General features: G+C 42.1%; 1 protein-coding gene across 2 annotated transcripts; it reads right to left on the minus strand.

Moving 5' to 3' along the window:
• Nucleotides 1–4,329: 4,329 nt before the first annotated feature.
• LOC311127622 (protein phosphatase 1 regulatory subunit 3C-B-like) lies at nucleotides 4,330–7,546 on the minus strand. 2 transcript variants are annotated; one of them, XM_084159447.1, is made up of 3 exons: nucleotides 7,333–7,546; nucleotides 6,065–6,141; nucleotides 4,330–5,945 (listed from the first exon to the last, which is right to left on the minus strand). In XM_084159447.1, the coding sequence occupies exons 2-3, from the start codon at nucleotides 6,076–6,078 to the stop codon at nucleotides 4,913–4,915; spliced, it is 1,047 nt and encodes a 348-aa protein (XP_084015573.1). In that variant the 5' UTR covers nucleotides 6,079–6,141; nucleotides 7,333–7,546; the 3' UTR covers nucleotides 4,330–4,912. The 2 variants fall into 2 exon arrangements, with proteins under 2 accessions (XP_084015573.1, XP_084015572.1); XM_084159446.1 differs by having other exon boundaries at nucleotides 7,251–7,509.
• Between the last annotated feature and the right edge of the window lie 9,405 nt (nucleotides 7,547–16,951).

The raw sequence follows: 16,951 nt of genomic DNA on the forward strand, positions 1-16,951 counted from the left end.
GGTCCTTTGCTGTTGTTCTGGGATTTATTTGCACTTTTCGCACCAAAGTACGTTCATCTCTAGGAAACAGCACGTGTCTCCTTCCTGAGCGGTATGACGGCTGCGTGGTCCCATGGTGTTTATACTTGCGTACTATTATTTGTACAGATGAATGTGGTACCTTCAGGTGTTTGGAAATTGCTCCCAAAGGATGAACCAGACTTGTGGAGGTCTACAATTTTTTTTTCTGAGGTCTTGGCTGATTTTTTGGGATTTTCCCATGATGTCAAGCAAAGAGGCACTGAGTTTGAAGGTAGGCCTTGAAATACATTCACAGGTACACCTCCAATTGACTCAAATGATGTCAATTAGCCTATCAGAAGCTTCTAAAGCCATGACATAATTTTCTGGAATTTTCCATGCTGTTTAAAGGCACAGTCAACTTAGTATATGTAAACTTCTGACCCACTGGAATTGTGATACAGTGAATTATAAGTGAAATAATCTGTCTGTAAACAATTGTTGTAAAAATGACTTGTGTCATGCACAAAGTAGATGTCCTAACCAACTTGCCAAAACTATAGTTTGTTAACAAGAAATTTGTGGAGTGGTTGAAAAACGAGTTTTAATGACTCAAACCTAACTTCCGACTTCAACTGTATGTATTGCATTATATATAGTACTGCTCGTGATATTCATCACACTCTTTACCTTGCTCTTTCCATGTTACTCTCTTTCTCTACCATCCTTATCGTTCTTTCTCTCACATCGTCAGGAAACAATGACGGTTGTGAGATGTTCATCTGCGAGTGTGACAGGAGGTAAGGCCCACAGAGGACCCTGCTTCTGCTGGATAGACCTGCAGCCACCAGACAACATAGTTCAGATAGCTCCTTCACAGTGGTGTAAAGTACTTAAGTAAAAATACTTTAAAGTTCTACTTAAGTATTTTTTTGGGGGTATCTGTACTTTACTATTTATATATATTTTTTCCTACTTTTACTTTTACTTCACTACATTTCTAAAGAAAATTATGTACGTTTTACTCCATACATTTCCCCTGACACCCAAAAGTACTCGTTACATTTTGACAGGAAAATAGTCCAATTCACACACTTATCAAGAGAACATCCCTGGTCATCCCTACTGCTTCTGATCTAGCGGACTCACTAAACACAAATGCTTCATTTGTAAATTATGTCTGAGTGTTGGAGGGTGCCCCTGGCTATCCGTCAATTAAAATAAATAATTGTGCCATCTGGTTTGCTTAATATAAGGAATTTGAAATGGTTTATACTTTTACTTAGTACATTTTAGCAATTCCGTTTACTTTTGATACTTAAGTATATTTAAAACCAAATACTTTTAGACTTTTACTCAAGTAGTATTTTGCTGGGTGACTTTCACTTTTACTTGAGTCATTTTCTATTAAAGTATCTTTACTTTTATTTTTCCACCACTGCTCCTTCAGTGCTCCAGGTAGCTTCTTTCCCCCGCTAAAATCACCTTATCTTTCAAGTCAGGACTCATGCAATGCCTTTTGAGTTGAGTGGTCCTCTGTAGCTCAGCTGGTAGAGCACGGCGCTTGAAACGCCAAGGTAGTGGGTTCGATCCCCGGGACCACCCATACACAAAAAAAAAAATGTATGCTCGCATGACTGTAATTCGCTTTGGATAAAAGCGTCTGCTAAATGGCATATTATTATTATTATTATTATCTGGTTGTCAGCTATTGATGTTACCTGTTGTGTCCTATATCTGGATGTGACCTAGCAGCCAGTAACTCTATGAAACACTTCGTTCTACTATGAGATTTGTTTCTATTTGCGATCATGTGGATGATAAACAACATAACAGATTAAACTTAATAAAGATTGAGAAACTCACACTAGTGTAACCGTGTCTCTCTCTATTTGGATAACTGTCCACTATGGAAGTAAAGAAAGAGGGAGGCAAAGAGATTATAATTCAAACAGGGCCCAAATATTGTACTCTGCAGGCCAACATTCAAACCACCAGTAGAGGGAACCAATGTTTTCATATTTCCTACTAGTGACAAGTCCTGCACTTTGAGAGGAATATGCACAACATTTTTGTACACCTGCCAAACTGTGGAACGCAATGTGACCAGTTCTGTTTGTCTGCTGAGGCCCATCTCAGGTGTGCTGCTGACAAAAGAGTTCACAGACAAAAGAGCGTTCCCCCTCTTCCTGTACCTCCTGTCATGGTGAAGAGCGGCAGCAATAAGCAACAAAAAACTGTGTTCCCACAGCAACATAATCCCTCTGCTTAGCGAGTGGTTCATAAATGTTAGTAGCATTCAGGTGGGACAACACTAGATTCAACAGGGGAGCTTTCAGAACGGCACTGAAAAGCAGACTGGTTGGCGGCAAATTACTGGCCTGCATTTTAGAAACAGACCACCGACTGACATTTCACTGGGAGAGCTTTACACAAGTCCAGACATTTTAACTTGGCATAATTATTGGGTAATATGTGGTGTTTCTGTTATTTGGAACAGGACATTCCGTTTCATTGTGGGGTTGGAACTTGGAACATTCCACAACATGTTGGCCTACCTGTACCAGTCTGCCAGAACAGCCTGGTCTCAGACGTCAGACGTAACATAGTAAACGTAAATCCGAGACACTCAAATTAGTATGATACCTGTATGTTACATTTGGTGTGGTTACATAAGACAAAATCTAAAGTAGAGTAGTTGGCTGGGTGAACGTATAATGCGAGTTCGAATCTCATCACGGACAACTTTTTATTTTATTTGGTAGTTAGTCTTGTCCCATCGCTGCAACTCCTGTATGGACTCGAGAGAGGTCGAGAGCCATGCATCCTCCGAAACACAACCCTGCCAAGCCGCACTGCTTCTTGACACACTGCTCGCTTAACCCGGAAGCCAGCCAGAGGAAACGCCATACATCTGGCAACTGTGTCAGCGTGCATGCGCCCGGCCCAACACAGGAGTCGCTAGGACAAGGATATCCCGGCCGGCCAAACCTTCATCTAACCAAGACGACACTGGGCCAATTGTGCTCCGCCTCATTGGTCTCCCGGGATCGAACCCGGGTCTGTAGTGACGCCACAACCACTGCGATGCAGTGCCTTAGACCGCTGCGCCACTCGGAAGGCCCACAGAAAACTTTAGCAACTTTTTCAACTACTTACTTTTTAGCTACTTATGTTAGCTAACACTTCCGCTAACCTTAACCCTTTAACCTAACTCCTAAACTTAACCCTAACCCCTAGCCTTGCTAACGTTAGCCACCTAGCTAGAATTTGTAACATATCATAGGTTTTGCAAATTCATAACATATAGCATGTTTCGCCAAGTCGTAACATATTGTACGTTTTGCAAATTCGTAACATATCATACGAAATGGGTGATGGACATCCACAAATGAATACATATCATACTAAATGGAGTGTCTCGGATTTACATACAGAATAATATTAAATGCTCCGAGACCAGGTTGGCCAGAACTGACAATGGTGGACACATGCATCCTTGCTTTTGAGTTGTATTTGGAAATAGAGAACTATCATGTTTTATGGGGAGGGGTCATGACACATGGCATCACCTTTCATGATGACCATACAATGTGAGAACCATGTACACACGCACACACTAGTTTCAGGCTGACTTAACTACCTGGAACTATTCACAACTTTAGTCCCAGGACATTATAGTCCTAGAGAGAACAAGTGAAAGCAGACTCACATCACTCCCTATTCCAAACACATGTAAACACAGGCTCCGATGCTGCCATGGTAACAAACCACTTGCTGTGCCTACCGCCCAAATGAGTTGACGTTCACGTTGCCGGAGGCTCTACAGCATTACCAAACAGTTCGGCAGATAGGTGGGCGTGCCAGTCAGGGTGAGTCATGGGGAGGTATGCCATTGTATCATTCCTCCACCCAGAACATCCATTGACACAGGCTGTTTGGAATGCATGATGTGGCAGATAGGAAGACACCCAGGGAAATCTGAGCCTTATTGATGTAGAGCACAATAACAAGCCCTTAGAGATGTTCAGTAATGGAAGCATGAGCAAACTGTACAGCTGACCCATATACTATCTATACTAATATGGACAAAACACTCAAAGCTTGATTAGTTTTATCGCTGCTGTTCTACTGCATTCTATTCATGGGACAAAAGAAAGAATGCGCAAGATTCCACCCACATGTTAAAGTAGGCTCATTTGAGTTGCCTGCTTATGTTAGGGGTGAGCTTAGATGACTTTGATAACTAGTATAGGAAACTGGAAGGTGGTATGATTTGTCTGTTTTGCTATGAAGTTTCAGAATGAGAACTTAACACAATATTATTTTCAAATGTTTAATAAAAAACTCAAGGCACATTCATTTGTTCAAAGGCCAGTTAAGGTGGCTGAAGTTGGAGAAGTCTGCATGGCAGTTATAAAGAACATCCAGCCTCAGTGAGAGGCCATTTTGTTTGTTTGTACAATTAGTACCCCCATATACACCTAAAAAAAAAAAATTAAATACATCTGGAAAATTCCTAGGTACACTAAAATATGACGATCTTGGTGCTGGAAACTCACCCACTGAAATAAGTTTAAAAAAGTAACAGCGCTATATTCTGTAAGAAATACACAGGTGCAAATCAATTTCACATTAGTTGGGGCCCATATGAGCTGTGGAAGTAGGGGCCACTACAAAGGAACACATTGTAGTCCTAACCTCTACCATCAGATGGGGTCAATTCAATTTTAACAGTCAATTGAGTAAATTCAATGAGTCACTTCCTCGATTAAGATTAAAATCAGGTTTAACATTGCACATTTTCTTGGCAGATTGTCCAGCTGACATGTTGAGACAGCTACTTAGATCCACACCTGAATCAGAAAGGCAAAGCTGGCTCGCTTCCTGACCAGACTAGGGCGAGTTCCCTCTACCAGAAAGTGTTATCCAGTCGCCCCGAACTCCGGCTGATGAAGGCTTCCGAGGGGTGGGAGAGATCAGGGTTCAAGGGGCTCTTCAGGCTGGTACCCCCACTCCTTGGCCATGAGGGGGGACGTTGGAGGGAGCGGGGAGTGATGATGTGGCGCTGTACCGGGGCCTGACTATACCCAGCCCCCTCAGGCTCCACACACACACAGTAGTTCTGTCCCCGGTTGTTGTCCCAACGCAGTGTGGCCCCGCTGCCTGGCCGGAACAACACACAGAACTCCAGACGCTCGCTGGGATCCAGGTTCTGGGGGAGGGGGATGTCAAAGGCAAACACGTCAGTCTCAGCGCCCCCGTAGCGCTGCTGCAGGTAGGAACAGGGGATGTCCCGGAAGCTCCGCCACGAGTCAAAGGTCACTCGCACGTGCACAGCCTTCTCAAAGCTGACATTGCAGACGCGCACGGTGCCACTCAGCGATCGCTCGGTCACACTGCAGCTCTCCAGCTGCACCAGGACCTCCTGCAGGCGGGCTTGGAAGGTCTTGAAGTCTGCCATGGGTTGGGGGAAGGCCAGACTTAACCTCCAGAGCTGCTGCTTCCCACCGGCAGGACCCAGCCACAGGCCCGGCAGTCTGACGGGGGAGGAGGAAGAGGAGTCAGCCCTCTGGGCCGTGGAAGGGGACGAGGAGTTGTCTGGGATATACAGTCGCACTGCAGTGAGAGACAGCCCCTTAGTATCAGCAAACACTACACGGTTCTTCTTAGGGCTGGCACTGCTCCTGCGCACACAGCTCTTTGTCTCTGATCGCTCTGGGGAGGAGGAAGAGGAGGATGAAGAGGAGTGTGGCTTAGTGTGAAGGCTGGCCCTGGGAGACTGGTAGTCTATGGTGTGAAGGTGAGGTTTCAGGGCCTTCAGAGGGGACACGCCCTGTAGGTGACAGAGCGGCAGGCTCTGGCTCAGGCACAGTCGCATGGCGAGGTCCACTGGCATGGCAGACTGCTGGGGTATGGAGTAGGCTCCAAATGCATGAAGCACTCTAAGGAAGGAGAAAATTATGGTGAGGAATGGGGATAAATTCCCCCCCCCCCAAAAAAAATAAACCTCTAACATCTACAAATGTGTTTGGTGAGATCCAAAACATTAGTGAACACTTACTGTGTACAGTTCATTCTCAGACTGGACGTTGTATGGTGCTGAGCTGAAAGTTGTTCTAGCAAAGACCCAAAAGATATCTGTGAATAAGAAAAACACAAATGTAAGACTCAATCTATAATGATACTGTTAAAACCCTAATATCATGGACAGACACACAACTGGTATGAGCATCTGACTCAATTATACAATATTTTCATTTTGGGGTTTCTGGATTATTAAAACCCAAACTACTCTATGGAAGTTTAGGATGTAGCATACATTTGCATATATAAAATCAAAGACAGAAGACAATATTAAGATTTTTTAATTTTTTATTATTAGTAATAATTTACCTTAAACAGGTATGTGTAAAGTACTATTGTGTAACACCAGTGAAGGTAACATCAGTAACACTATTAAGACTTCTATTAACATAAGCAGGAACTGTAACACCAGTGATGGTAACACCAGTGACAAATCTGCAGACAAGATGCATAGCTAAAATGGCAGCCATAGTAGCTCGAACCACAATTCTTAAAATGTAAATAAAAATCACTTAATCGTGTGATTTGATCAATTATTTTAAATCAAATGTCCTTTCCTATTACTATAAAAGACTAACACCACTGATGCATCTTAAGGCCCTGCATTAAATTGCTAACAGAGTGCACACCCACCATGTGCTTTTAAAAACAGCCCTGCCTCCATTTAATTTTTTCAAAGTGGTGTTTTTCATGAAAGGGTAGGCTAACACCAGTGATATGCAATTGAGGCAGCTATTCTCTGTAAATGATTTTGTTATATTATGCTGACCTTAGTATTTTTTTAAAAGTAGTCAACTGAATAAAACTAATACTTGCTTCTGCATGACATTTAAAAGTGGGCGAAAACTATGTTTTTTAAAACTCAAAATATGTCTCTAAACCTCAACTCATGACCCCAGAGACAAGCCAATTTAATGCTATTGACCCTGTTCTACAACATACATTTTTTTGTTTGCAATTTAACTTAACAAAACACTTCAATTTGCACAAAAAACATAGTCTTTATCGGACTGGAAAGCCACCGTTTTCGTAGAATGACCCAGTTAACGATCTATAAAAAAAACTAACACATGAACACAAATGTCATGCGAATTATGCCTAATTTGCAAAAAGATTGCCACAAAAATAAAGTTACAAAATAAGAATAAGCGTAGGCTACTTACGGAATATTCACTCCGATGAAGTCCAACTGTATTTAGCTTGAAGAACAGAGAATAAACACGCTGAATAGTGTCGGAAAATCACCTCGGAATTGTTTCTTTTCTAAACGTTGTTACAGCAGCACACCTTTCGACGCCTCGTGAATGTTCTCTCTCTCTCAAGACATCCAATCGCTATTTAATGAGATCCTACTCGTGAGTCGTGCCCCCAGCTGTTGAGTCTTCACGTGAACCGTGTGGTTTAACCAATCAAATGTCTCCTGTCTCCACCCTGCTCTAACCGAGCGTCTTGTGTGAATGAAGTGCGTCATGATCAAATTAAACTAATATAGCAGACTGGTCTCATAGACTAGAGGTAACATAGTATGCTAAATGTAAATCTGAGACAATCAAATTGGTATGAAATGTTATGTTTGGTATGGTTACATAACGTGAATGTACATTATGTATAACACACATATGGAATCTAATTAATCAAGGTAGCGACGGGGCTGTAGTGGAACAGGTTGAGAGCTTCAAGTTCCTTGATGTCCACATCACCAACGAACTATCATGGTCCAAACACACCAAGACAGTCGTGAAGAGGGCACGACAAAGCCTATTCCCCCTCAGGAGACTGAAAAGATTTGGCATGGGTCCTCAGATCCTCAAAAAATTCTACAGCTGCACCATCGAGAGCATCCTGACTGGTTGCATCACCGCCTGGTATGGCAACTGCTTGGCCTCCGACCGCAAGGCACTACAGAGGGTAGTGCGTACGGCCCAGTACATCACTGGGGCCAAGCTTCCTGCCATCCAGGACCTCTATACCAGGTGGTGTCAGAGGAAGGCCCTCAAAATTGTCAAAGACTCCAGCCACCCTAGTCATAGACTGTTCTCCCTGCTACCGCACGGCAAGCGGTACCGGAGTGCCAAGTCTAGGTCCAAAAGACTTCTCAACAGCTTCTACCCCCAAGCCATAAGACTCCTGAACAGCTAATCATGGCTACCTGGACTATTTGCACTGCCCCCCCACCACATCCTTTTTACGCTGCTGCTACTCTGTTAATTATTTATGCATAGTCACTTTAACTCTACCCACATGTACATATTACTTCAACTATCTCAACTAGCCGGTGCCCCCGCACATTGACTCTGCACCGGTACCCCACTGTATATATAGCCTCCCTACTGTTATTTTATTTTACTTCTGCTCTTTTTTTCTCAACACTTTTTTAGTTGTTGTTTTATTTTTAAAATAAATGCACTGTTGGTTAAGGGCTGTAAGTAAGCATTTCACTGTAATGTCTGCACCTGTTGTATTCGGCGCATGTGACCAATAAAATTTGATTTGATTTGATTTGACAACTGCAGCATTTTAACTAATTATCCATTTTGCAACTACTTACTACTTTTGACTACTTAGCATGTTAGCTAACCCTACCCTAACCCTAACCCTAACACCCTTTAACCTAACCCCTAACATTAACCCTAACCTTAACCTCTAACCCTAAACCTAGCCCAGCTAAAGTTAGACACCTAGTTAACTTTAGTCACAACAAATTGCAATTTGTAACATATCATATGCAATGGATGATGGACATCCACAAATGTATACATACAATACAAAACGTAACATATCATACTTATTGGAGTTTCACGGATTTACTTTTACTATGTTATGACTATCCCTGAGTCCAGGTTGCAGCTACAGTAGCAGGCAAAATAAATGCCTGAAACGAGATCCCTTCATACTTGGGCATTCTTCTTCTTCTTTGGGGTTTAAAGGCAGTTGGCATCCAATATGTTGCATTACCACCCCCAACTGGACTATAATATAAATCCATTATACCTTGTGATACAAAATGGAAAAAAAATCACACACCAAAAATATAATATTAATAATATAAATTAAAAGACACCCGTCAAACTAACCATACACTCAGTAAAAATTCACTACCCCATTCCATTACTTTGACCCTATCTGCTCCTGCACCATGCCAATGGCCTGAGTGGACGGGACACCACCACTCAACACACCCTGTAACTCTTCTGAAGTCAAATCTCGTATACCCAAATACTTATCTGCAGCTGCCACCACAACATCTATTTTCTGTGATTTACGTTCCATTTCTGCGGTACAGTTGATAACCATTGCTATGAATGCTAGGAAGCCAACCTTACTGAAGCATATATCACTCGTTGGCCTAGCCCTCTGTGCTGGCACAGATCTGCTAGTCACAGGGATCCTCTCCAGATCCCTCACCCTTGACCCATCCTCCTCTATTTTCTTCAATGCCTCAGCATACTACACTTTCTGCACTACTCTGACTCTGGCCATCTCAACCTGCCTCTCTTGCACTGGACACTTCCAATCCCCATGGGCACCCCAGCATCTCTCTCCATTGAATACAGGCGGTTGACACCAACAATCCTCATCGAATATTCAAAATAGGATTACAATAATGAGACGTATCCACCAAACCAAATAAAGGATAGGCTGGAGCTAGACAGCCTGCCATGCTGCTTTGTGGACAACGGCTCCCATTGTTAGGGCGTAGAGACATGTACACTATATATACAAAAGTATTTGGACACCCCTTCAAATGAGTGGATTCGGCTATTTCAGCCACACCCTTTGCTGACAGGTGTATAACATCGAGCACGAAGCCATGAAATCTCTATTGACAAACATTGGGCAGTAGAATGGCCTTACTGAAGAGCTCAGTGACTTTCAACGTGGCACCGTCATAGGATGCCACCTTTCCAACAAGTCAGTGCATAACATTTCTTCCCTGCTAGAGCTGCCACCGTCAACTGTAAGTGCTGTTCTTGTTAAGTGGAAATGTCTAGGAGCAACAACGGCTCAGCCGCGAAGTGATAGGCCACACAAGCTCACAGAACAGGACTGCCGAGTGCTGAAGCGCGTAGCGAGTAAAAATCATCTGTCCTCAGTTGCAACACTCACTACCAAGTTCCAAACTGCCTCTGGATGCAACATCAGCACAATAACTGTTCGTCGGGAGGTTCATGAAAGGGTTTTCCATGGCCGAGCAGCTGCACACAAGCCTAAGATTACCATGCGCAATGCCAAGCATCGGCTGGAGCAGTGTAAAGCTTGCTGCCATTGAACTCTGGAGCATTAGAAACGCGTTCTCTGGAGTTATGAATAACGCTTGACCATCTGGCAGTCCGACGGACAAATCTGTGTTTGGCAGATGCCAGAACGCTACAGGCCCGAATGCATAGTGCCAACTGTAGAGTTTGGTGGGGGATGAATAATGGTCTGGGGCTGTTTTTCATGGTTCGGGCTAGGCCCTTAGTTCCAGTGAAGGGAAATCTTAACGCTACAGCATACATTGACATTTGAGACGGTTCTGTGCTTCCAACTTCATTGCAACAGTTTGGGGAAGGCCCTTACCTGTTTCAGCATGACCATGCCCCCGTGCACAAAGCAAGGTCCATACAGAAATGGTTTGTCGAGATCAGTATGGAAGAACATTACTGGCCTGCACAGAGCCCTGACCTCAACCCCATCGAACACCTTTGGGATGAATTGGAACCCCGTCTGCAAGCCAGGCCTAATCGCCCAACATCAGTGCCGACCTCACTAATGCTCTTGTGGCTGAATGGAAGCAAGTCCCCGCAGCAATGTTCCAACATCTAGTGGAAAGCCTTCCCAGAAGAGTGGAGGCTGTTATAGCAGCAAAGGGGGGACCAACTGCATATTAATGCCCATGATTTTGGAATGAGATGTTCGACGAGCAGGTGTCCACATACTTTTGCTCATGTAGTGCATCTTGTCAGTATATCCATCATCTTTGTCTAGACTCTTCCGAATCCCCAACAACCGGATGTTCAGGTTTTCAGGGAACATGGGAGCAGCTATGCGGACACGCCTGGTGCCCAAATTGAGGACGTATGTCGTGCAGCTAAGACTCAAGTGGAGATGAATGGATTCAGTTCAGTCAGTTGTCCTGATGAGTCCTGCCCTTCCCAGCTAGCTAGTTTATGCTGGCTCGCTGGCAAAAACAGCAGCATGGTGGTGGTTAAAGGGGAACTTCACCGCTAGACACTATCTGGGGTGTTTTTCCTGTCTCCCTACATAATTATGATTGATAAGAGGGTGTTTCAGACATAACTATGCACTATAGCTATATTTTTTGTTTTTGCGCTGGGATAGTTCAACCAATGACGTCATTGGTTGATTGAGCCTGTTGTATGATCTAAAAATGAATGGAGTCATGTTTTGTAGCAATTATTGTGGTCTTTGTGTTTCGCCGATTGCACGATCACGCTAGCAGCGAGTAGATATGGTTGTCCTTGTTCAATAGAGCCATTGGAACGATGTTCCTATCTGCCAGGACATTGCAGGATAACTAGGTTGACTCATTTCCCCTGGCTTTGTAAAGACTAAAGGCTGACGGGAGCCCTACTTCCTTGTTCCCAAACTCGAAAGCAGGCTTTTCAAAACAGGGGCGGTACTAGTTTACAGGTTCACTGGAGCTATTTAAATAATTAGGTACACTGGCTGCTTTTGATGATTCCTCTTTCCAAGAAGAGCTGGATGATGATATTTATTTTATTTTATTTAACATAGGAACATATAGCCCTATTTATTTGAGCCAGAATAAACTAAATAGGAGTTGAGACAGCAAGAAAAATAATTGCGAGATCAGCAAGCAGCGGCAGGAGACTAGACCAGCTGGACAAGGACTCAGGAGGACAAATGACAAACGAGTAAGTTGTTTTGCTGTCGGTAGCTAGCTAGCAATAACCTATCTTTTTACACGAGGCAGTGTTGTTCAGTACAGTACAATTTGGGGATATATTCGGCCATAACGAGGATTGCTAGTACCACTACAAGCCAAGCTAGCCAAGTTTAGCTAGCTAGCTAGCTGTGTTAGGTATACCTAAAATGTACTGTAATCTAACATTATAGCTAGTTTGCTAACTAGCCTAGCTAGCCTCAGTGCCTCTCATTAGGAACAAAACGGAGGAAATGTTTTGATGATGATGGCAGAGCGTAAAGGAATGACTTTGGCTTTATGACTCATATTAGTCTTGGAATAACTATACCTGTGTGTTGTAGCTAGCTAGCTAGCTAACGTGTGTCTGTGGGATGTCTCATATTCTAGACCATGCTGCTACAGTACGAATACAGACATTACACAACAATTGCCCATGAATGTCTAATAGCATTTTCGTCTTTCTCTCACAGACAATACTGCTTGGATACAAAAAGGTTGATGACTCTCAAGAGATGTGAAAGGTCCCATAACAACAATCTCCCTTTGTATCAAAGTAACTCCAAACACCTCACTGCACCACCCAAACACACCATATGCAAGTATTCCCTTTGTAGAACTGTAGTATTTATTATAAGCATTAGTAGTATATTTTTCTTCTACTGTATATGTCATACATTACTGTTCTTGCATACTGCTGTGTAACCTCACCTCGGTTTACAGAGAAAATAAACTGTCTTGAATACAAGCCATGTCTACTTATTTGCTATTTTGACAGACTGATCTACTGTTTTATTAAAACATGTTTACTTGCCAACAAATTAAAGTTTAAATGATACACCAACTCCCTGCATGATTTGTTTTAGCAGTAAGATTGTGATATTCATGAAATAGCTTCAATGAATTGAACCAGAAGTTGAAGTCAACACTTCACTGGTTTCTGATGCAGCTGGAATCAGTCATTTGTCAGTACAGTAAAAATATGATATAAAACACCATTATATACACATATGTACACAAGATAGCAATATATATATATATATCACAATGCAGTTGTGAGCATACTAGGCATTACTACATCAGTCTAACTGAATATGGATGTTGTGTTGGTTGAATGTTCCAGGCAGGTTCCAGAATGTTCTTCCGCTGGTGAACCTCTTCTTGTGTTGGGTAATGGCAGCTGGTTTAGCAGGCTTTGACATTGTGGCGATGTTCTTCACCACCCACTGCTAAAATCTCTCTCTCGAGCTTGAGCTTATTCCAGGCTGAAAGAGTTAATCTAATGGGTCTACCGGCTCTGTACTACTAAAGATGGTGTCAAGGTCATCGTCATCATCAGCAGCAGGATTACACTACCGGTCAAAAGTTTTAGAACACCTACTCATTCAAGGGTTTTTACATTGTAGAATAATAGTGAAGAAATCAAAACTATGAAAGAACACATATGGAATCATGTAGTAACCAAAAAAACTGTTAAACAAATCAAATGTATTTTATATTTGAGATTCTTCAAATAGCCACCCTTTGTTTTTGGAATTGTATAAATACTTTCATTATTATTCATTTCCATACCGGCTCTACGCCTGGAAATGCCCTTGCCCGGAGCAAAGGATGGATATTAACTGAAAAATGATCTTATGTAGTTTCTTGCAATAGCCCTCTGTGACTTTAAAGAATTTTTCTCTCAAAACTGTGATTCCTAAAAGATTCTGGGGGTTTGGTCAACTGTCAAATTTGTCTAGAATTAATCAGGAATGAGTATGGTCAGCTATACCATAAGGACCCCTTATTCATGTACTCAATAATACCACTCATGGTCTGTAAAGTTCTCTACTTTTGATAGATTCTAATTAAAAATATTGGAATCACCATGGTCAAAACCATAAACTATCAGAATATTAATTTTGGTTAAAAATGTTACATTTATTAAGATTTTATAGTCATGAAGCAACAAGGATATTTGTATTACATATTTTAATAATTTAATGTTAGAGTTAAACAATCAAGTTTACATAAATCCAATTAGTTGCATTTTATGAACAATTATTTTTAAATTAGGAGGTTGTTGATATTAATACTTCTGTATGCCACTGTCCATTGACACAAGTAAAGTGTCGCAAATGTTTGTTTTCACATACCAAGCCACTGATTGATATAAAATGACACACACCCTCTGTGGTTTCTATAAAAAAAATTTGAAAGTGATATAGACACAAGTGAGATTTATATTGACTAGCCAGCAAAAACTGCATTCCATAATGATGATGCAGCCATGAATCACCTTGTTACCTACTGCCTACGCCCGTGAAACGGACTGCAGTGCTTACAGTCAGACAACATTACAGACACATTATACAGTAATATTGCACACAGGGAACACATAAAAACAGAGGATTAGTCTAATCCTCTCACTTGGAACGGCTGGAATTCAATTGAATCTGCCATAGCAATGTTTACAGTGTGTTTGTTTACAAACTACTACATCGCCAAGATGGAGGTAGAGGGATTGACCCATCTGTTGACCCAGTCTACCAGGAGACCATTGGTCATGAGACTGCATCAGAGGATGCTGGTGGGATGAGCTATAGGTGGACAGGCTCATTGTAATGGCTGGAATGGAATAAATGGTTTCTATATGTTTGATGTGTTTGCTACCGTTCCATTTATTCCATTCCAGCCATTACAATGAGACCGTCCTCCTATAGCTCCTCCCACCAGCCTCCTCTGAACTGCATGGCTCTGGTTATAGGGTTGCCAACATGGGTAAACCCCACGGAAACAGCCCAGAGTGAACTGTCTGACACAACGCAGGATTATAAAATAGGCATAGAAACAAAACCACAATATTATTGAACTGGCACATTTTCATTAGGAATGCATTGTCAGAGTAAGATCAAACCCTGCAATCAGGTTCAGACAAGGATGTACCAGCTTGTTTGCAGTCGGTTCTTTAGTCTTTTTAATTTTTAAAAAACTATTCATAGAGCCTAGGAAGGGTGTTATTAAAAATGGCATTACCATTTAAACATGATACACTAAAAACAAATGTTTGTGTGAATGATGCCTATTAAGAAAAGTATACATTGCCTTCGGAAAGTATTCAGACCTCTTGACCTTTTCCACATTTTGTTAGGTTACAGCTAGGGCTGTTGTGGTGACAGTGTTACCGCCACACCGGCAGTCACGAGTCATGAAGGCAGTCAAATTCCCCATGACCGTTTAGTCACGGTAATTAGGCCTCTCCAAGCTCTGATGCTGCTGATGGTCATTAGTAACCTACCAAACTTGCTAACTGCCTGGTACTCAGCCCTCTATTGTCCTTCTAATCACTCTGACAATAATGCAAACATATTCGAAAATCTAGTCAAAAACTTAATGAGAGCCAATGAGCTCATGTTGCGCTACATTTCTATAGGCTATGCAATTGCGGGAGAAAACAGAGTGATGTCCCCGATGTGTCTGTCTTCACTTGTAGCATGTGAGAAAGACTCGATCATGTGACAGAGAGCCATGTGAGTGAGAGGCGCTTCGGATTGCGCAGCACACTCAGGGAGAAGGGCACAACGCAGCACTCCGGGCCGCAAAAGGCATGCATTATTTTAGGGTGCATTAAGGCCACAAGGGGGATGCTACCGTGAAATTCGAGGCATTATCAAGTGCATGTCAAATTGTGAATGAGAGACTATTGGAGTGTGTACAGCCTGTGCAAAAAAACAAAGCAGAGTTCATGCCTTTCAGGCAACTTTTTTCAAATCATCATTAGAGTCTCATCATGCAGCCTTACAATGTATTAAAAATCAAAACATATAGCTCAACGTTTGTAGAACAACTAAAGTTACATGAATAACTCTAAATTAAGCATATAGGAGTACCTATTTCTTTGTTAATGTCACGACTTCCGTCGAGGCTGCCTCCCCTCCTTGTTCGGGCAGGCTTCGGCATTCGTAGTCACTGGCTTACTAGCCACTGCCGCTCCATTATTCATCATTCCATTTGTCTTGTCAATCACACACACCTGGTTCTTATCCCCTCATTAGTCCGTGTATAAGTGTTCCATCTGCCCCCCTTGTCCTTGTGGGTGACTGTTTAGTAGTGTAGCTCGGTGGAGCTACTCGTACCTTGTTATTGCCGGGGTAGATATTTCCCCTGTGCCTGTTATTGTTGGAGCTACCGTTACCTTGTATTGCCAGGGTAGATTTCCCCCTGTGCCTGTTTCGTTTGTCGCTATCCAGCGCTATTTGTGCACGATGGAATAAACTCTGCATTCGGTGATTACCCTCCTGCGCCTGACTCCTTCTATCACACTCATCACAGTTAACAGCTCAACACAGAATAGCCGCATGTGAACACTCCCTCAAATCGTTTGAGAAAATATGTATATTTTATTCAGCTTTGTTCAATTATATTCTTCATACTATAAAATAATGGCATGGAATTATAAGCAAATCTTGTCTGCTAAATAAACTAGTGTAGCCCACAGCCATTTGGCATAGCCACATCAGGACCTAACATAAGGACAACTCAGAGTATGCTATTATTTTCTTCTGAAATTTCTTCATATCATGCTTCTTTAGACCTGTCTAAAATAAATAATGGATTTATTGTGAAAGTGTAGGCTATATTACATGGATTTATTATACTTTTTTTAAATGGCTTGTAGATTATGTGTGGAAGCCAGGAAATGCTAAATGTGTTTATGTTAATTAACGGTAAATTACTGTGAGAACGACAGTTATTTGCTTGACAATTATCGGCTGACGATATTTCGTGACCGCCACAGCCCTAGTTACAGCCTTATTCTAAAATCGATTAAACTGTTTTTTTCCCCCTCATCAATCTACACACAATACCCCACAATGACAATGCAAAAACAGGTTTGTAGAAATGTTTGCTAATTTAAAAAATATATCACATTTACGTAAGTATTCAGACCCTTTCCTCAATACTTAATTGAAGCGCCTTTGGCAGTGATTACAG

This window comes from Coregonus lavaretus (genome assembly GCF_964263955.1).
Source record: "Coregonus lavaretus genome assembly, chromosome: 4".
NCBI lineage: Eukaryota > Metazoa > Chordata > Actinopteri > Salmoniformes > Salmonidae > Coregonus > Coregonus lavaretus.